The 21,988-nt window shown below is 34.5% G+C and overlaps 1 protein-coding gene across 4 annotated transcripts in view; it reads left to right on the forward strand.

The window, feature by feature from the left end:
• LOC150108866 (uncharacterized) overlaps nt 1–21,988 on the forward strand; it is a 377,690-nt gene that overhangs the window by 154,981 nt on the left and 200,721 nt on the right. For all 4 annotated transcript variants that reach the window (XM_090403872.1, XM_090403896.1, XM_090403887.1 and 1 more), the window contains exon 7: nt 19,678–19,766. In XM_090403872.1, coding sequence (XP_090259998.1) covers nt 19,678–19,766 — 89 coding nt within the window. The remainder of the gene's footprint in view (nt 1–19,677; nt 19,767–21,988) is intronic.

The following is a 21,988-nucleotide window of genomic DNA, read 5'->3' on the forward strand; positions in this document are numbered from 1 at the left end:
ATTACATACTGGCTCGCCCGTCGCCCAGCATAAAAAGGGACACGTGGACTTAGGCAGAGGGTCTAGGTCAAAATATATGCTACAGTCTCCACTAGCTAGAATGAGTCCACCTACAGTGCACAATGATAGAAGGGTATTAGTAGGAACATATAACTGCAGATCTCTATGGGATGATGATAGATTGGAAGAACTGATGAAGGAATTGAACCATATAAAATGGGATGTTGTGGGCCTTTCAGAGATAAGAAGGAAAGAAAAAACTCTCATGCGATTAAAAGATGGACATCTACTCTACCACTGTGAATGTGACAGAAACTCAACTGGTGGTGTAGTATTTGTAATAAATAAAACAATCAAGGACAGTGTCCTGTTTGTTAATAAAGTAACATCAAGAATAGCTGAACTAAGTCTCTTCATAAATAAAAGATACCAACTGAAAATTATACAAGTATATACCCCAACTACAGACCATCCAGATGAAGAGATAGAAGATTTCTATGAAACATTAGAATCCACATTAAATAATTCTAAAGAATTCTACATAATTATAATGGGTGACTTTAATGCCAAGATTGGAATCGGAGATGACCATCTGAACTCCATCGGTAAATTTGGATTTGGAGATTAATGAAAGAGGAGAAAGACTTATTGAATTCGCAGAAGAAAATAACCTCTTTATTATGAACAGCTTTATAGAAGTAAATCAATAGAAAATGGACTTGGAGAAGCCCAAATGGACAAACTTACAATGAAATAGACTTCATCCTATCCAACGGAAGATATATAATAAATAATACCGAAGTGCTTAATAGATTTAATACTGGAAGTGACCACAAACTAGTAAGGGCAAAAGTATGGATCAACAAAAAATGGGAATGGAATAAGCTCATAAGGGTCAAAGCTGTATAACTGAGAGGAGACCTCCACATAGCCTTTAAAGGAATGCGGAGAACCATCCAGGGCTTTTGACCTAATGTCCAATCCTCACCTTCTCGTGGTGCACCCTGTTGGGTATCTACTTGGATACTGAACGAACGAGGATGGGCTGGCAATTTGGGATTTAGCCGACCAAATTGTATTCTTATTGGTTAAACCAAAATAAAAAATGATGGTACAACATGACAAAATTTCATGCCGGCTGGGGCGTCGCCCGGTTAAACAAGGCCCCCGTTGTTTTCGCCAGGGAACCAGGGCGAACAGCGAAAAGTCAGCTACTGGAACAAATCTGAAAACACACCCCAACTCAACATCACCAGAGATAAAGATCAGTACTATCAACATAAGAAGCCTGAATGGCAAAGAAATGGAGCTAGCTGAGGAATTAGATAAGTACCCGATCGACATAATAGGGGTGACTGAAACAAAAAAGACCAAAACTGGTGAGATCTTTCTGAGCAATAAATACAAAATGTTATATTCAGGCAGTGAAAATCAAGGAAAAGAAGGAGTAGCCATAGTATTCAACACAAAATACAAGGCTAATCTTCTTGAATGGCAGTCAGTCTCAAGTAGAGTAATGTGGGCAAATATGAGAATGGGGAACTGGACAATGAGACTTATTTGTGCCTATTGTCCCACAGAAGGTTCTACTAAAGTAGAAGTGGAGAAATTTTTTGATGCTTTAGAAAAAGCAACTGACACAATGAAAAAGGAAAAGTTGGTCCTTGTTGGTGATATAAATAGCAGAGTAGGAAATGATTGTGAGACATACAAAAATATATTGGGAAAATTTGGAGAAAAGAGCAAAGCTAATAATAATGGCAAATATCTGTTCGATTTCTGCTCAGGACATGGACTGGTTATTACTAACACCATGTTCTGACATAAAAATGTGCACAAATTCACTTGGAGAGAAGAGGCTAGGAATAAGAAAAGTCTCATTGACTGTGTTATTGTTGATAGTGATGTTTTCTCCCTGGTGCAGGACACCAGAGTGTACAGAGGATTTGAAATTGGAAGTGATCACTATTTAGTCTTGAGCAGGATAAAATTGAATTTCATATTGAAAAGAATAACATGGAAGAAAGTTTTTTGGCGAATCAAAGTTGAGCAGCTCTCAGATGTGAACTGTAGACTAAAATACACAAAGATTATTGGAGAAAAAATGAAAGAATTTGAGAACAGGAATCAAATCTCCAGGAACCATGGAGATTCATTGGGAAGCCATGAAGAAAGCCTTGATTGATTCAGCTAGAGAGGCATGTGGTGAAGTTGTCTGCAAGGATAGAAAAATTAGAATTCCATGATGGACACAGGAAGTTAAAGAGGCAGTGAAGGAAAAGAAGAAAGCATATCAAAAGTTCCTGGCATAACTCAGCTTGTGCTCTTAGAGAATACAGAGGCAAATGCGAGAATGCTAAACACTGTGTAAAACTAACTAAACAAAAGTCATGGGGAGGACTTTGGCCAGAATATAGAAAATAAATATCAAGAAGGTGGGAAAATATTCTGGAGGTTGTTGAAGAAGTTTAGGAATGTAGGAAAGAGTGCTGTAAAAGGAATTAAGAGATGATAAAGGTGACATGAAAATGGAAGAAAAAGATATCCTTGAAGTATGGAGTAATTATTTTGAAAAACTGCTAACTGAAACAAGCAGTTATGACAATACTGTGGTAAAAAACATTGAGCAGGCATGCAGTCAGGAATACATATCCATTCTCGAAGTAGAAAAAGCCATCAAAGGCTTAAAATATGGAAAGGCAGCAGGAGTAGATGATATTTGACCAGAAATGTTGAAGTATGGTGGTATAAAAGTCTTAGTGGCTGCACTGCATAGTTCAGAAAGCCTGGACAAAGGGACAAATTACGATGATTGGAGTAGAGCTCTCATGGTACCCATATATTAAAAGTGAAATAAAACTGAATGCGAGAATTACAGAGGTATTTCCCTACTAAGTGTTCCTGGCAAGATCTATGCAAGTATACTTGAGAAACGGTTGAGAAGAAATGTGGAAGAAAAGCTGGATGAAGAACAAGCTGGATTCAGGCCAAATAGAGGCTGTCAGGATCAGATCTTCACTTTACAACAAATAGTCTAGAAAGCATGGGAATATAACAAAGATCTGTATTTAAGTTTTGTCAATTTGGAAAAGGCATATGACAAGGTGCTAAGAGAGAGAAGCTATTCAATACGCTACAGTTATATGGTGTCAATGGGGCATTATATCAAGCAATACTTAGTTTTTGAGTTGTAAGTCAGCAGTTAGAATTGAAGGAGTACAGGAAGATGGTTTAATGTTAAAACTGGTATGAGACAAGGATGTACATTATCTCCTCTGTTATTCATTATCTATATGGATCACATTATGAAGGAATGTGGTTTTAAACATGATATCAAAATTGGAGATGTTAATGTCAGCTCTTTGCTTTATGCAGATGATGTTATACTTTTAAATAAATCTGCTACAAGTCTCCAAGATTCTTTGACTAAATCGAATAACTGTTGTAACAGATATGGTATGAAGGTCACCAATAAAAAGGCAAAGACAATGAAAATAGGCAGAATCATTGAAAATGTCAACTGTGTTGTGAACGGAGAACCTGTGGAACATGTAAAACATTTCAGCTACTCAGGCCTGATTTTTAGTGAAGATGGTAAATTCAATGTAGAAATAGACAACAGAATCAGCAAAGCTGGTATGGTAGGATGTCACTTGAATAAATTCATATGGAATAAGAGAGAAATTAGTCGGAACACTAAATTAGCTGTAATCAAGACAGTGTTCAAACTAGTTTTAACTCATAGATCTGAGAGATGGGTCAGAAGTAAAACACTTGATCAAAGACTGCAGATATGAGAGTCCTGAGAAAAAATAGGGTCACGAACAGATGGCATTAATGGCAATATCATATTAAAAACGAGGATATTAGGAAAGAAAGTGACATTGTCAGCATTGAGGAATGCATTAGCAGAGCTAATCTAAGGTGGTATGGACACATAAACAGAATGGAAGAGGAAAGATTAGCAAATCAAATGTTCTCTGCCAGGTTGGCAAGAAAAAGACCCAGAGGAAGACCAAGATATAGGTGGATTGATACTGTATAAAGTGCCTTAGATGATAGAAATATAAGATCTGATAATGTTGGAGTCTTGACAAGTAACAGACTGATTTGGAGGAAAATTGTAGATAGGAAGTTAGTAAAGATGTAATTTTTTTTATGTAGTACTATCATATCCTGTACACCCCTTGAGGGTACATGGCAGGAATTTGATGATGATGAAAAAAGTCCATCATTTTTTATTTTGGTGGACTTTTTTCATCATCATCAAATTCCTGCCATGTACCCTCAAGGGGTGTACAGGATATGATAGTGCTACATGAAAAAAATTACATCATTACTAACTTCCTATCTACAATTTTCCTCCAAATCAGTCAGTTACTTGTCAATACTCCAACATTATCAGATCTTATATTTCTATCGTCTAAGGCACTTTGTACTGTATCAATCCACCTATATCTTGGTCTTCCTCTGGGTCTTTTTCTTGCCTACCTGGAAAAGAACATTTTGATTTGATTTGCTACTCTTTCCTCGTCCATTCTGTAAGATCTGATAATGTTGGAGTCTTGACAAGTAACCGACTGATTTGGAGGAAAATTATAGATACGAAGTTAGTAATGATATAATTTTTTCATGTAGTATTATCATATCCTGTACACGCCTTGTGGGTACATGGCAGGAATTTGATGATGATGATGATGAAAAAAGTCCAATTTAGTGTATCTACAAAACCTCTCCCACAATAAAAGCTGTTATAGAGAATCACTCAAAAATGAACTAAAAAGTTAAACAAAGTTACTATCATCGATGATGCTAATGAAATATTAACAAAATCTATCTTGAATTGTGCACTAGAAATAGGAGGTGTAAAAAGGCACCAAGGAGAATTAAAACTAAGACAGGAAACCTTAGATCTGATGAAGAAAAGAAGAGATATGAAAACAGATTTGATTGACACCAATAAAATAGAATATATATGGAAATTTGTAAAACTATACGTAAAAGGATGAAACATGAACTTAGATCGTATAAAACTAGGAAAATTAAAGAAACAATAGAAAACAATAGTAATATGATGGTCCTAAGACAAACATTATCAGTTGGAACAAAGGAAATAGCTGCTGTAAGAGGAAAAAATGGTGAACTTATAAAAAATAGATGAAATAATCAAAAGAATACAGGAATTTTATACTGAACTCTATGAAAAGAAAGAACCGTGCCATCCAAGAATCATCTATGGATAACTCGAGTGAGGAAAAAATGATGCCCCTGAGATCTTACAAGGCGAAATGGAAATGCCACTGCAAGAAGTGAAGAATGGAAAGTCCCCAGGAGAAGATGGAATTATGATAGACTTCTTAAAACTGGGAGGAAGCCCTGTCATCAAACAGCCTACTAGACTCTTTAATAAATGCCTGAAACAGAGAAAAATTCCAAAAAATTGGAACAATTCACTTCTCATATTAATTTTTATAAAGGGCAATAAGGAAGAAATTAAAAACTACAGACCTATAAGTCTACTCCCCACTATATATATAAAGTTTTCACAAAAATTATAAATAATAGAATAAAATCTAAACTAGAGGGAATGCAATCCTGTGAGCAAGCTGAATTTAGGAAGAATTACAATACTTCGGACCATATTCACACATTAAGACAGCTCATTGAAAAATCAGTTGAATACAATAAACCCTTATGTCTGGCCTATATAGACTACGAAAAAGTATTTGATTCAGTTAAAACATCTGCAACACTAAAAGCACTTGAAACCCAGGGAACTGAGAAACCATATATTGAAACACTAAAACATGTTGACAATAATGCAACTTCTGTAATTAAATTATATAAAAACAGTGAAAAGTTCCCAATACAAAAAAGCAAGGCCACACCATATCTCCCAAATTATTTACAGCTGCACTAGGGGAAGTCTTTAGAAGCCTTGATTGGGAAACAAAAGGAATAAACATAAATGGAGAAAGGCTGCATCATCTGAAATTTGCAGATGATATTGTCCTGATAGCAGATTAGATTGAAGATCTGGAAGAAAGGCTAAATCAATAAATGAAGCCTCCAGAGTAATTGGATTAAAAATAAATAGAGAAAAAACAAAAATTATGATGAATAACTATATTAACCACAGACCTCACAAAGTTGAAAACCATGAAATAGAACAAGTTACTTCATATGTATATTTGGGCGAATTGTTATCCTTTGAGGAGTGCCAAAGAAAAGAGATTGAACGAAGAATTCACCTTGGATGGATGACTTATGGGAAAATGAGAGACATATTCAGAAGTGACATCCCTATGAGTCTAAAAAGGAAAGCTTTCGACCAGTGCATACTTCCTGTCCTAACATATGGAGGAGCAACATGGACTTTAACAGAAGCCCTAAACAAAATGCTGAGAACAACACAACATCGCATGGAAAGAAGTATGCTAAAAATAACATTAAGAGATAGGAAGACAAATATCTGGATAAGATCTCAAACAGGTGTCATGGATATTGTAAAATACATTAAACAGGCTAAGTGGAGATGGGCTGGCCATATTGCCAGATGCAGTGATGGGAGATGGACTAGAAAAACAACAGAGTGGAGATTAATGGATGGAGCAAGACAAAGAGGAAGACCGAGAAGAAGGTGGAGAGATGAACTGGAACAAATTGCAGGAGTGAGATGGTTGGGAGAAACAGAAAACTGAGTGATCTGGAAAACCATTGGGGAGACCTTCGTCCAGCAGTTGGTAGTACCAAAAGGTTGAAGAAGAAGAATATATAATTTAAACATTATTGTAGAAAAGTTTGGAATGAAAATATCCATACACAAATCTAAAACAATGGCATATTATGGGCAAACTCCAGTTAGAAGTAAAATAGTAATTAATAAAATAATAGAACTGATAAATACTTTCAATTATATTGGATGTGAAATATCATATGAAGGAGAAAAAGACAAAATAAACTTCAAAATTTTCACAGATTATAGGCCTAATAAATAGAACATGCAATCCAAATATAGTACAAAAAGAAACATGCTTCAAAATGTACAATACCTTAGCAGTGCTCACATTATTATATGGCAGTGAAATTTGCGAAATAAACAAGATAAACATAGAAAAAAAACAAGTGAAATGAAATTGACGAGAAGAATTGCAAAATACACATTATTATTAAGAGAGACCTCCAGGGAGTCAGGGACTCATAGAGGGAGGCCACATACTACACACACCAGCTATCATACTTATTCTTGAATTCATTCACACTGGTTCCACTCACAACATCCAATGGCAATCCATTCCATTCACGCAACACCCAGTGAGAAAAAAATCTAGCCTTTACCCTTTCTTAGCAGCATTCATTCTCAGCTGCCAAGGATGCCCTCTTGTTCTTTCCCAAGCCTCCATAAATTAAAAAAATTCCATTAGTTGAAATCCTGTATGACCAGTGATGAGCTATAAGTGGCTCGCGTGAGCCCTTTCTTAAAGTTTTCTCAAATTTACGAGCCCCTTGTTCTTCTTGTTTACTTTTTATTTAAAAAAAGAAACATAATTTTTTTAAATATATTAAGCCACAAACTCATACAGTAACCTAACAAAAATTATTCTATTCGGCAGTGTATAAATTATTTGGAATTATTGCTTCAACTCCTCTATAACGAAAGTTTGAAAATAAATAAAGATAGCATGCTCTATCTTTACCCTTCTCCCTTCTGGTAGCTAATCGCATGGTAAAACCAGTAGACAATCAGATGTTCGTAAAACTGTCATCAGCAGGTTGTTCCACTGGACATTAGTTCTGTGTTCGTCAGTACACTGATGTATAACAATTGTTTGTGTTTAAAATTTAAAACTAATAATAAATTTAAAAACTCTATATTCAGCAAATTTTATTTTTATAATTGTAAAAGTATTTTTACCTGTGAAACATGGAAAGACAGTTAAATTTATTAATATTTTTTGGGAAAGAAAAAATAATGAAATGTGATTCTGCTGCTGTTGATAATGAAGTCGAAGATGAAGTTGAAGATAATACGCACATTGATTCATTGAAGATGTAACAAGTTGGGGGAGAAAAAGAAAATCATTTACGTGATTGCTGGAACGAGAAGCAAGAATCGTATTTCAAAATGCAGTATAAGTGGTTAGAAGTTAAATATGGTAAATTAGGATGTCGTGTTTGCTCAAAATATAAAAACTTAATTGTTGAAGGAGAAAAAAGTTGTTTTATCATCAAAGGAATGGGTAGAAATGATAATGGAACCGAATGGAAACACTACAGACTCAAAAACTGCATGTTTACATGAAAAGTTATCCAAACATAATGAATCATTTGCTCATAATAAAATCATAAAAATAAAAGAAGAATGTAGCAAATCTATATTACCAAATTTAATTGGCAAACTAAATGAAAAAGAAATTTTGATAACTTCAAAAATGTTTAATTCTGTTTATAATTTGGTTAAGTGAAACCGATCTATGTCTGATTTGCCAGATTTAATCGAGCTGCAAATTAAAAATAGTATTGTTCTAGGATTATCATTGCATTCTAGATTCTCAGTAATTAGAATAGTTGAACATATTTCTAAACAAATAAAATTAGAAATATTCTCCAAAATAATAGAAAAAAAAATTGCAAAATATCTATAATAGCAGACGAATCGATAATGTTGTCAATTTGTCTGCTATTATAGAAAATTAGTATTTTAGTTATTCACATAAAAGTTGAGCTCACTGAACAATATATGATTTTTGTAGATCTTGTAGAACTAGAAAATACCACTGCAGAATGTATATATGCTACTATAATTTCTACTTTAAATTCATATGGATTTTCTGATAACTATTTAAAAAATCATTTCGTTGCATTTTGTTCTGATGTAATGTTAGGAAACAAATCAGATGTTGCAATCAAACTTCTACAAAAATTTCCCTACATTGTGATTTGGCATTGTGTAGCTCATCGTTTACAATTAACATTAGATGATTCGATAAAAAAACATTAAAGAAATAAATCATTTTGAAATATTTATAGATAAATTATGTTTTTTATCATCAATCACCAAGAAATCAATGAGAATTAAATACAATTGCAAAAGACCTCGGTATCGCAACTTTAAAGATCTGCCTTGTGTTTGGAGCTGCCTATCTTGCAGTTTACGAACGGCTCTTGCTGTGTGGAGAAATTACCCAGCTTTATGCAAGCATTTTGCATCGAACGATAAATATAACGGCTTTTTAAACCGACTTCTCAATTTGAATTTTTAAAAGATCTAGCATTAATGATTGACATCCTACAGGAATTATCATATCTGTCAGAAGCTCTACAAAGTCGCAATATAAGTATTATAAGAGCTAACTCCTTAATCATGTGAACAATTAGTGCAATTAATGATTTTAAAAATTCTGTAGGTTCTTGTGAATCTAAAATTTATACCATGTTAAAATCAAAAGAATTTGAAGGAATAGCAAGTGAAAGCAAATCACATTTCACAAACTACCGTGAGAAACATTACTAAACCCTCGTATAATGTCTTTGAAGGATAGATTAATGCAGCAAAGAAATTTTAAACTTAAAAATGAAAATTATGAGGATTTGGAAGATGAAGAACTGAAAAACATTTTAAATGTATGTTATCCTGAAACTTGGAATATGAAAGAAGTTACGTGTCCATGGTTAGAAGGAAAAAAGAGAATAAGATCTTTACATTTTATTTTGAAATATGAAATTAAACTTAATGATTTGAGATTTAGTGGAAATGGCTTTGACTGGAAAGTTACAAAACGAAATTCCCAGTATGGTGAAAAAAGCCAAAGTGATTATGGCAACAATTGCAGTTTACAGCGCTGAAGCTGAACGAGCTTTTAGTGTGATGAATAATATCGTAACGACGAAGAGATCTTCTCCCACTATAAGATATTTCGGATTTAATGACAATATGTATAAATGGGAAACCCTTGAATGAATTTAATCCGAATCCCTATGTCAAATATTTTCTAGAAAATCATTGCTCGGCTATAGATCCTCCTAGAAGAACACAATGTGAGGGAGGAAGGAAATAAGGTGTGGCAGCTGTTGTCATAAGTATTTCCTTAAAGTAATAATTGTTTGTAAATGTTAACCTATAAAGGAGAGTTTTTTTCTTGGTAAATGTGCACCAGACAGTGAGTTTTTTTTTTTTTTTCATGTAAAATTGTCTCGAAAGTGATTTTATTAAATAAAATATTATAGTTACTGTTACTACCATTTTACAAATAAGAATTCACTTTTGGTAATCACATATAAATAAATAGGGCTATAAAATAATACCCCTTGATTGGTACTGTTGATTATCACTTGAAGTATAAAAACAAAAGAGAAATATAACGTATTTCAATATTATGTTTTAGATAATATTTATGTATTATTTATAAATTGTTTGTCATAAAAACTTCAATCGTAAACAAAACAAATTTATTTTGTTTATATACTTCCCCAAACATCCATTTGCGTTCACAAACATCCAGCCATGGATGTTTGTGATTGTCTGTGGAAATACTAGTGGTGGCAGTCAGCGATAGATGGCGTTGGTGTAGTTTTTTTTGTTTGTTTGTTTGTTTTTTTGTGTGTGTGTGTCTGCAGTCTACAAATTCTCAATCTGTCTTCATAATCATTATTCCATAATCCTGATATCATTTTTAACACTGTCCTTTGCACTCAGTCCACTGTATCAGAATCACAACAGAGACCAGACTTGCTCACAATAGTCCAAGTGAGCTCTTATCAAGGCCTTGTAAAGAGGCAAAATGTTAACATCCTTATCTTTACATGTGAATGTTCATTTCAGCATTGCAATTATGTTTTGAGTTGTATTTGCAATCTTTGCCACATGACCCTGAACTTCAACTTCCTATCTACTAACACTCCAAGATCACTAGCCTCATCAGTTTCTTCTAGCCTAATTAAACCAATATAATACGACATTGGATAACTAATCATTCCAAAGTGAATGACTTTACATTTACTCACATTGAACTGTCATCCATTTTCCCATGCCCACAATTCCAGCCTATTGAAATCATTCTGCAAGTACTGAATATCAGCAGCATTCCTGATTACCCTACCTGTCTTTGCATCATCAGCAAATAGCTGTATGTCTCTTGTCAAATCTTTCCCAATATCATTAATGTATAGATTGAATAACAATAGACCAAGCACTGATCCTTGTGGTACACCACTTTTTTTTTTATTGATCTTTCTACTGATTATGGGCAGTACTACCTTTACATCTCGTCCAGACTTGATATAGGCCTAAGTTTTTACAAGTGTTTTACCCTATGCCTGTTCTAGTTATCATTGTAGTCATTCTCTGGTGGCAATACCATGCCACCAGTGTGCCCTGCAGGGCCTTCAAGGAAAGAACTTTTATATCCTTCTTTGTAAGCTCAAGCTGTTTTAAGTGCTTATAGCTATCTGCGCTCCATATGGCATGTAAACAGACGGTGGTGCTGGCAAACCTTGGAGTTGCCCCATGCTCCTCCACTATCTTACTAACTAGATCATGGTTTATCCATTTTCCTGGTCTAGTTCAAAGGTAACATTATTAAAGAATGTGAGCAACTTGCTGAAACATGACATTCCCTTAGTAAACCCATGTTTTTCATTGCAAAGTAAAGATTCACTGTCAACCCATTTCTGAATGCGAGCCCTAACCAATTTTTCCAAAATCTTCATCACCACTCCTGAGATAACAATTGGCCGATAGTTGGATACATCGGTCTTTGCTCCACCTTTGTCCAATGGAATTACCATACATTCCTGCAGAATCTTCCCTGTTCTGAGACTCATATTAAACAGTCTGGTCAAAAGAATGGCCAGTTCAGCTGTGAACACTCTTTTAGCACACATGCTGATATTCCATCAGTCCCTATTGCTGAATTCTTATTCAATTTGCGCAACAGCTCTAATACCTTGGCCTCACACACCTGAGTTTCTTCATCTAGTGAAGAGGTAGCAGTGAGTTAAATGTTGCACTAATTTGATAGCTTTTAACAAAATGGACACTCTTTAGCTGAACAACCTCTTCTGCATCTGTAACCCTCACGGCATCTGGATTTAGAAGAGTTATTCTTTCACATTCATTCTTTCTTTTACTTGCAGCATATCGATAGAATTCTTGTGGGTTGTCTTTAGCATGCAGAGCCAGTTTTTTTCATACTCAGACTTTGCTTTCGATACAACAGTTGTGACTATTCTAGTCGTCTGCTTATAATATGCATAACAGACGTCATCCTTATGCAAACGGTATTCCTTCCACATCATTCTTTTCTTAAGAATCTCTTGCTTAATAAGATTACACATACATTTGACTCCTACTCTGTTTATTGTTCGAACTCTCGGGACACATTCTGATATCGCATCATTTAAGTATTGTTTAAATGCTTCCCATGCACCGTCGATATTCTTTCCATTCAGCAACCGATCTCATTCCACTGAACTTAGAATACTCCTCAGTTGGTCATAATTTCCTGCTTTGTAGTTCAGCATGTAGCCTTTTCTGAATGGAACATTAAGTCACTTCCCAAGTGAGTACCGCATGATCACTGTCATGAACTGGAGGCAGAATAGTTAAGTTTTAACTGAAATGCACTGACACTATAATCAAATCTAACACTCTTTGCCCTAGAGTTTCTTCTGTCACATGCTGCTTGAGGAACTTGTCCCACAACAGCTAAATAAATGCATTTTCATTCTTCTCATGAGATTCTACTGTCAGCCAATCAATATTTCAATAATTAAAGTCACCCATTATGATTATTCTTTTTGCACTCTTCTTTTCTATTTGGTGATGCATTTCTTCATCACTAGCAATCGATTCACCAGGTCTGGAACAAAACCACACTATGTAATTGATCTTGTTAGATTTCACCTCACATCAAATGGCTTCAAACTCACTGCCCCATGAAATATTGTTAGTAGTACTACAATCATAGGTCTCAACTCTAACTAGATTCAATCATCCGATATCATTAGCAGCACACACCCCCTCATCTCCTATCCTCTCTCTTCCCTTGACACTCCATACCAGTTAGTAGGTCTGATTCTGATAGCTAGGTCTCACTAATACCTACAATCTGTGGTTGCAACATATTCACTAAGACAACAAACTCCATCCCTTTGTTTTCAATACTCCTGGCATTAGTGTACAGACATAATAATCTACCTGTTTGTTCTTTTGTATTGTCTTGTCTGCAGTCTGCCTGACACAGTTAGACAACTTGCAGATCACTATTCTCTAATGCCTTACACATGATTCGTTGCACTCGCATTTGATTGGTCCTAACTGGTGGTGCAAACCCGAAATCGATCTCTCCTCGTCAACATTTCCTGAATGTCATTTCATGACAAAGCCCATTCACGTCATTAACACAGTTATATAACATTGTCGCTCTTACACTCGCATTCACACCATTTCTCCCTTTATGATTTAGTTTCCCTGACTCTGTGTGTTGTCTCATACCAATTATTAGTTTTTCTAGACTCCCGATACCAAATGCATTCAAGTGTAGGCCATCCCTCTTATACAAATCCAGTCTTCCCTCAAACTCACTCCACACATCCAAAAACTCGCATCCATTCCTTCTACACAGCCTACGCCTCAATCGTTTGCCATCGTAGCCCTTCTTCTTAATTCATTGTTATCATAGCAACGTAAAATACTGAAGATTTTCACTTTCTGCTTTACTCTCGCTTCTTCCAACAACCCTTTCATGTCCTCTCTCATACTGAACTTTTTGCTAGTTAAGTCATTTGTAGCTTCTACAACTATGATTTAATTTACTTTTTTTTTCTGTTTTTAAATTGCTTGAGTTATATATTTTTAATTTTTGCTCCAGAAAAACTTGATGTTATAACTCTCTCATCTATAGCATGTTTTATTATAGTCACCATACCAAATAACTTGTTTCTTTTTACTAACAATGTCACTTACCTGATTTCCATTATTTCCTGACTTACTCTTTTCCTTGCTTCGTTGTTTCTTATTTTCCTGTTCATTTTTTTTTTCTCCCTATGCTCATTTAAACGTCTCTCAACTTTTTGCAGTTCCCTTTTCATCTCTCTCTCATGATCTGCTTCAACTTCGCTATTTTGGCGGTTAATTCATTTTCATTAACCTCCTCTATGTGTACAATAACCTTGTTAGCAGGGCTAACCTTCTCGTCTGCAGTGCTCCTTTTAGCATTACATTTCTTGCCCTTTTTTGGTGCCATTTTAAATGTATACTAAATATTGAAATATCTTAACAACAATATGTGATAAAATACTAATACTAAATACACTACCAAACACTAAAATCTACACTAGTATACTACAAAACACTAATTTTCTAAGGGAAAACACAATAAAAATGGACAAAAATCACCGACTTTACAGGAGCACTCGTTATTAGACAAAAAAAAGGAACAAAGACATTTTAAAAGAACTAAAAACAAAATCAGTAGAAGAAAAACTGAACAATTATAAGCAAAATTGGATAGAACATGTAAAGTGAATGGCCAACACTCGATATCCTAAACAAATAAAAGATAAATCAATTGGAAAGAGAAGTGCAGGTGTAGACCTCAAAAAAGGATATTAGTTGGATAATGAGACTAGAATAGACCAATATGGTCTATATCTGTAATTAGCATTGGGATGATGATTACCATTCATGAGTGGGACCAGCATTAAAAATAAATAAAATAAAAATAAATTGCATGAAAATCAGCAATAAAGGGACCAAAATTATGAAAATAGGTAGGAACATAGAAAACTTCAGCTGTATTCTGAATGAAGAGCCCATAAAACAAGTAAAATATTTTAGCTTTTTAGGCATAATTTATAGTGAAGATGGCAAATTAAATTTGGAAATAGGCAACAGAATAAGCAAAATTGGTATGGCAGTGGTGCCAATTGAATAAATTTATATGGAATAAAATAGAAATTAGCTAAGACACTAAACTGCTGGTATGCAAGATGGTGTTTAAACCAATTTTAAATTATGGATCTAAGAAATAAAGCACTTGATCAGAAGATTAGAGACCACAGATGTGAGTTGTGAGACAGATTAAGAGAGCGAACAGATGGCATCAATGACAGAATCATATTAGAAGGGAACTTGACATTGTTTGCATTCAAGAATGTGTGAGTGGGACTAATCTAAGGTGGTATTGTCACATAAACAGAATGGGAGAGGAAGGTTAGAAAAACAGGTGTTTGATGCCAAGATGGCAGGAAAAAAGACCCAGAGAAGACAAAAGTCTAGGTGGATTGATTCAGTCAGAAGTGCCTTAGAGGAATGAAATGTTAGATATGACAATATTGGAGTACTGACAAATAATAGAGTAATAATGATAAATAATGGTAGCCTGAACACCTCTTGAGGTTATATCAACACCCATTAGACCTCATTGTGAACACTTTCTTGGCCTCTCTCTCTCTCTCCCCACCCTTTCTTTCTACATGTCCAAGCCAACTCAGTTTGCAAGTTCTGATTTCATCAGTTAATAAAGGAAGGTGGGGGGGGGGATGCAGGGATCTGTAGAGTTCATATTGTTGTTTATTATCTCTTCTGCTTAGAAGACGATCATAATTAAAATCACTGCAGTATTTATTTTTTAATACGAAACCCCCACATGAAAGGCTGCAAAACTTATAGCACATCAGTGCCATGCATACAAAAGGTTAAGGAAAAATCTGTTGATATATTAAATTGCTGAAAGTCTTTGGAGAAGACAATGAGGAGGCTGTTCCAAGGAATGGAGGTTCATGGAATGAAACATGAGAAAGAGAAGTTGATTCATTGAATTTGGAGCTGGATGGTAATTGGACATTGACTTGCAGCTGCTCTTGGTATTATAGTTTTAGAAGGAAGAGGAGGAATGATGGTTACCAGTACTACAGAATATTTTCCATGAAATTACTTATAGAAGAGACATAAGACAAACAAAACATTCTGTGAGAGAATGTGACTGAAGAGGATCTTTGAGACCAGGATCATCATTTAATCAGATTGTTCTTTACTGGATAGCATCAAGCATCCTTTAGCGAGGTTGTGAACAGTATTCCAAGGTAGATCAGATTTGGAATTTATACACTATCATCAGTTGCAGTTGTAAAAGTGAGGAGTAATGGCTGAAGTGGAATAGTACACCAAGCTTTTTGGAGGATAAAATATGTTTTTACCAGGAAAGGCTAGAAGTTGTAAGTCAACTCAAGAAGAGAAATCTTATAATGGTGATGTAGTATTACCAAAAGTAAAAGGAAGTGACTAAGGGGTATGGACTGCATTTTGATAGTATTGAGGATCACAAATTTATTCTTGCGCTGTTGAAGAATAGCACGGAGAGCAGTTTAAAGTAATGGTCATAGTAGACCTTGAAGCTTTTAATTGTGCACCACAGAAGTTGTCAGATGAAAAAGAAACAAGCTGTTGTCAAAGCTATGGATTGGATTTGAAGTCAGTGAGAGGTCATTTTATGTACAGGAGTAATCGCAGAGCAGGTGAACAATGCAGAGTCCAGGAATATTCACTGTTGGTATGAAAATTTTTTACATTTTAAAACAATCTTATGAACTTATTCAGCTGTTTGAATTTTATTATTCATGCAGGATAATTTTTACTTGTAAAGGAAAAATATACTCATACAGGGGGATTCTGAATTCATTGAATATTGTGTTAATTTTTATACGATACATAACAGAAAAAACTATTCTTCAGTATTTGTTCCTCAAACTTGGTGTTGGTTTTTGTTTTTGGATGCTGTATTTGTAGTGTTTTTTCATGTGAAATTATCAAATTCTTTTTTTGTACAGAAAAATAATTTTTGTATTGATTATATTCATACCAAAAACTTATTAAAGCATTTATTCGATTTAGTTAAGAAATCCTGAAGACTTGGACTGTATAACATTATCTACATGAAGTAAAGAACTGAGATTAACATGACCAGTTTTGATATTGGGTTTATCAATACAGGGCGTCCTCGGCATGCATCGATTTGACTTTATGGCGGTAATCCCATAAATAATTTAAAAAATAAATTTCGACTTGAAGTAGCGCGACGTAAAATTCAAACGTCGCAGGCGGACTTGTTTGTGAGCGTGGCAGAAGAATACGGTGTTACATGGCGTTTGTTTGGGAGAGGTGGTTTTGCTTGGGTCCCAGCATACACTCTTTGGGTACCGCGTGCTTTGTTTACATTCGCTCTCTCACTTTTGTGTTTGTATTTTTTTGTGACTTTTTACCCTTCAATATGGCTCCCAAACGTAAGGCAGACTGTTCCGATGGCAGTGTGTCGAAGAAAAGGAAAGCCATTACATTAGAAGTGAAATTAGACATTATTAAAAGGGCAAAAAATGGAGAAACGCCAACAAACATCGGCCACGCGTTGAACTTAAGTCGTTGGGACTATTATCAAGGATAAAGTTCGCATCCTTGAACACGTGAAAGGATTGGCGCCGATGAAATTGACTGTGATTATGGGGATTGTTCTCATTTTTATGTTTGTTTTTTTATTACAGTTTCATTTTTGTCATTTTTCTGTACTATACAGTAATTATGTTCTCCCTTTCATTTTCCTATGGCCTAGTTCTGTTTCTTGATATATACGTATGACTTTAGGGTGTTTTAGGTTAGGTAAGTAACTTAGGCTATGGTAATTCCGACTTGCATCGAAAATCGCCTTATGTCGGTCCGTAGGAATGGATCTCCGACGTAACTCGAGGACCCCCTGTGTGTGTGTGTGTGTGTGTGTGTGTGTGTATCTATATATATATATATATATATCACATTCCTTCATAACATGATCCCTATATGTACCCTTGCTGTACACCTGATTTTACAGCAGAACATCTTCTGATGTACTGCTGTAAAACTGCATCAACTGCTGACTTAAATATAGGCTATGAAATGCTCTGTATAACACTTACATTAAGAAATTCATTTATACTACATAATTGGATGCTTTTTTCTTCAAATCTTGCAGTATGCTTTTCCAAATCTACAAAACTAAAATACATATCTTTATTCCCATAATTTCTAAACTGTTTATCTTAAAGTGAAAATCTGATCTTGAAAACAACTATTTGGCCTGAACTCAACAGGTACTTCCCCGAGTTTCTTTAACCACCCAGCCAGCTATGAAATATGTTTGTCATCCATACCCATGGATGCAAATTGCCCATTAAAATTACAATACCATTTGATATCCCATTAAAATAACATGGATACAAAGTATAAGATAGTTGCATCTGCATTGACATTTGTAAGGATAACACAATTTTTCTTAGCCTTTTTTCACGTATGCTTGTATAAATCTTACTTGGAACATTCAATAGAGAAATTTCTCTTTTTATAAATGAATTCTTAGAGACTCTGATAACATGAATTAAACCTTCTGAACAGGCTTCCTAAATTATGTGGTGCCGCCATTGCAAAACTTGTATACCTTCCTATTTGAACATTTCTGATCGACTGAAATGACATCCTCCAACTGCTTTTTCTACCTCAAATATTGATACGTACTCCTGGTTGAGTACTTCTAGAAGATATTTTGGTTCTGTTTTGTAACTGCATGTTTCATTTGACATTCTTTTGAAAGTCATTAATACTTCAAACATTCAGACCATCTCAGTTTTTGTCACCTGTATCATCTTTTTTTTTTTTTTTTTTTTTTTGTTCCTATTACAGTATTCTTTCCTCCATTTCTAACCTTTTTCAATGGGTTTCAGAACATTTTGCCACCTTAGTAATATTTATCTTCTCTATTCTTGCCAAAGTCTTTCCATGGCTTTTAACTACTCATACACACATCATTCTTGCATTTTCTCTTTATTCCTTATGGTCACATGCCAGTGACTTACTTGCTAGGAACTTTCGATACCGGTCAGCTTTCAGAGATAACTGTAGGCTGAAATATATGAACATAATTCGAGAAAAATCAGTTTGAAAACAAAACCTCATTTTGGAGATGCAGTATAACAACGACTAATTCAGCTGGGGTGGGGGGAACATGTAGTGAAGTTTACAAATATAGTATAGAAAAATGCAGACATCATGGAAGATTCAAGAAGTTAAAGAGGCAATCCTGGAAAACAAATCCAGTATCTTGAACCTGAGCAATGTGGCCTAGTAGAATATGCCATCTTGATTAGACATAGTCTTTTGAAAGAAAACTAAAGTTTTACATAAAAGTAGATTCCTTTTAGAGCGATTATATAAAGGAGAACTGTAAGCCCTTTCTACACCAACTGAACTTACACAGATCTGATTGCCTTCAGTTATCTCCTTTATGAGAAATATATCATTTTTTTATTCTTTATTATTATTATATTGTATTTTTTAATAATTGGATATTTACTGACCATCTGTTGTCCTATTGATACTGTAGTGTGGTGCTTTTGAAATTCTTTTATTGTAATTTTATTTTGTGTTCCATGGTTATTGTACTTGAGGATGCCTATAATACTTAGCCAAAAATTTTACAGCTAATAAATTTATTTCATGTAACTTTAAGTTTCTGTCTTTAATTTCTAAAGTCAGCTTACATAACTATATTAACATAGTTAAATCAGTACTTGATATCTGTTATTATATTTAAATCAGTTTTCATGATTTATAGTATGAATAAAATGTTTCAACATAGTTTCTCTTTTAATTAGAATGGATGGGATGTGGATGATATGTTTCGTACTAATGCGGAAAAATATGGCGTGAAGACGTGCTATGATAATTCCCTGCATGAATACACGTAAGTTTTCAGGCAAATTGGTATATAATTTTGCATTTGTTAAAGCGATTGTATAATTGTTTTCATAATAGCTACTGCAATTGATTTTTCATACTCTCTCTTTCTGTGTGTGTGTTGGGCAGACATAAAATTAGGTTAACTTAGGACTTTCTTTTCCTAAAAATGGAAAAAAGTCATTCAGCTGTATCACAATTCCTTATTAGTATCCTCAGGTGTACAGAAACACCATGATGGTACTCAATAATTAGTTTACATTTTACTCTCTTCCTATTAAGTTTTATTTCAAGTTAATCTGTTCTTTGCCAAATCTCTCCAGTATTGTCAGATCTATATTTTGGTCTTCTCCTGGATCTTTTTTTTTTTGCTTCCTGTTATCAAATACCTGATTTTTCTGAACTCCCTTCTTCCACTTATATTGAAATGACCATAACATCTTAGATTGTGATTCTATTAACATTCAGAATATCTTTGAATGTTAGCAGAATCATATTAAAAATGAGGTTTTCTCCATTACTTGAATTTTTAATGTAATCCTGCATTTGATACATCTATTCACCTATCCTAATTGTTCTCACAATTAAAAACTATATTTGTTATTAGCATTGTGGCAAGTCAGTACTGGTGGACCACTGCTTGAATACCCTGTCACATAGGATTAGGTGGAAGAGAGCTACTTGTATAGCGGTTGTTACGTTGTGTGTGTGTGAGAGAGAGAGACATTTTTAGAATTAGCATTGGCTATGAAGTGCTCCCCAAACTTCAACAAATATTAGGTATTGTTGCATTAATTTACCAAAGATTTGGGAGCCATTTTAGGACCATATCTAGATTAATTTCTCTTTTTTTTATCTGGCTCTAGAATGTTAGGGTATTTGTTCCTTTTTCAGTTGTAGTTGATTTTTTTTTTCTTCAACTACTTGTTTGAGTCTCAGGGTTATGTATCAAGTATTTGTGTATACTCTGAAAAAGTTCATTTGAATACTAACAAAAAATATTAACTTAATTAATAGTACATTTATTTTGTTTCTTTGATGTTTATAATGTAAAGCACAACTGTGAATTTTTTTACACAAACTCATTCCTGGTCTCTAGTTTTATATCTAACTCAATTCCCTGCTGGTTAATTTGTTTAGTCTTGTAGAATTAGTTTTGTATACTGCTAATTTTATATTAGATCTATTCAAAAGGTTACAAGACCTCTAGTACAGTGCCTTCAGGTATAAAGAAAGAAGGAATCTGATATGTTTCTTGAATAGCTGAAGGTTGTAGTCTTTGGAGCAGACACTAAAGGTAGGGTCCAAATAACCAAGGTAGATGGAATGAAAGAGGAAGCAAAACTTTGTAGCTGGATGTGAAATGGATGTTGACTTGCATTTGCTTGTTTATTAGTCTTTGAAGGAGGAATGATGGCAGCCAGTTCTACAGAACATTGCTGATGAAGATAAAAGTACCCAGAGAAGAGACATAGGAGGGTAAAAACTGGATGTCCATGAGAGGGATATTGGAATGTGTGAGAGAGGAATCAATTAATTGGATTGCCCTCTTTAGTGTAGCATCAAACAGTCTTAGATATTGGGTGCATCACCTCAAATGTGTGATCAGTATTTCCATGGTTGGAAAGATATGTACATATTTATACAATTAGGTATAAATTTGTACAGGCAAGAATAAAAGTATGACTGAGATGTATTTGTACCAGGAAAGGCTGAAGATGTAACCAAGCCCAAGAAGAAAAACTAATAGTTGGGTTTCATGGTATTATCTTGTATCAGGAAGTGATGTGGGATCCTTTCTTAGGAAAAATTAGGACTGTTTTGGTAGCATTGAAGTTCACAAGGTTATCCTCCTTCCATGGAAAAATAGCAAGGATTTCAGAGTTTGAGGATATTGGTTATCAAAGATTGAGACTTTTAATGATTAGGCACAAACACATTGCTTCCATAGCCTCCTCAGCCTCTGAAAACATTGGTATTATTTTTCGATCAAAATATTACTTCTCTTCTGCTTGACTTCTAATACTTTAAGTCTCAGATCCAAGCGACCTTAAAATATTGTTCACACATTTGGGATGGTGCACTCATAACCTCCCTAAGAATCCTTGATAATATACAGAAGCGGGTAATCTACATAATAGGCGACTCTTCTCTTTCTCTCACAGACTCCCTTTGGTCAATTTCCCACAGGTGCTCAGTTTTTGCAATAGGCTTCTTCTTTTTTTTTTT

Source organism: Typopeltis vanoorti, chromosome 2 (genome assembly GCF_054136105.1).
Source record: "Typopeltis vanoorti isolate ZY-2024b chromosome 2, IOZ_Tvanoo_1.0, whole genome shotgun sequence".
Classification (NCBI taxonomy): domain Eukaryota; kingdom Metazoa; phylum Arthropoda; class Arachnida; order Uropygi; family Thelyphonidae; genus Typopeltis; species Typopeltis vanoorti.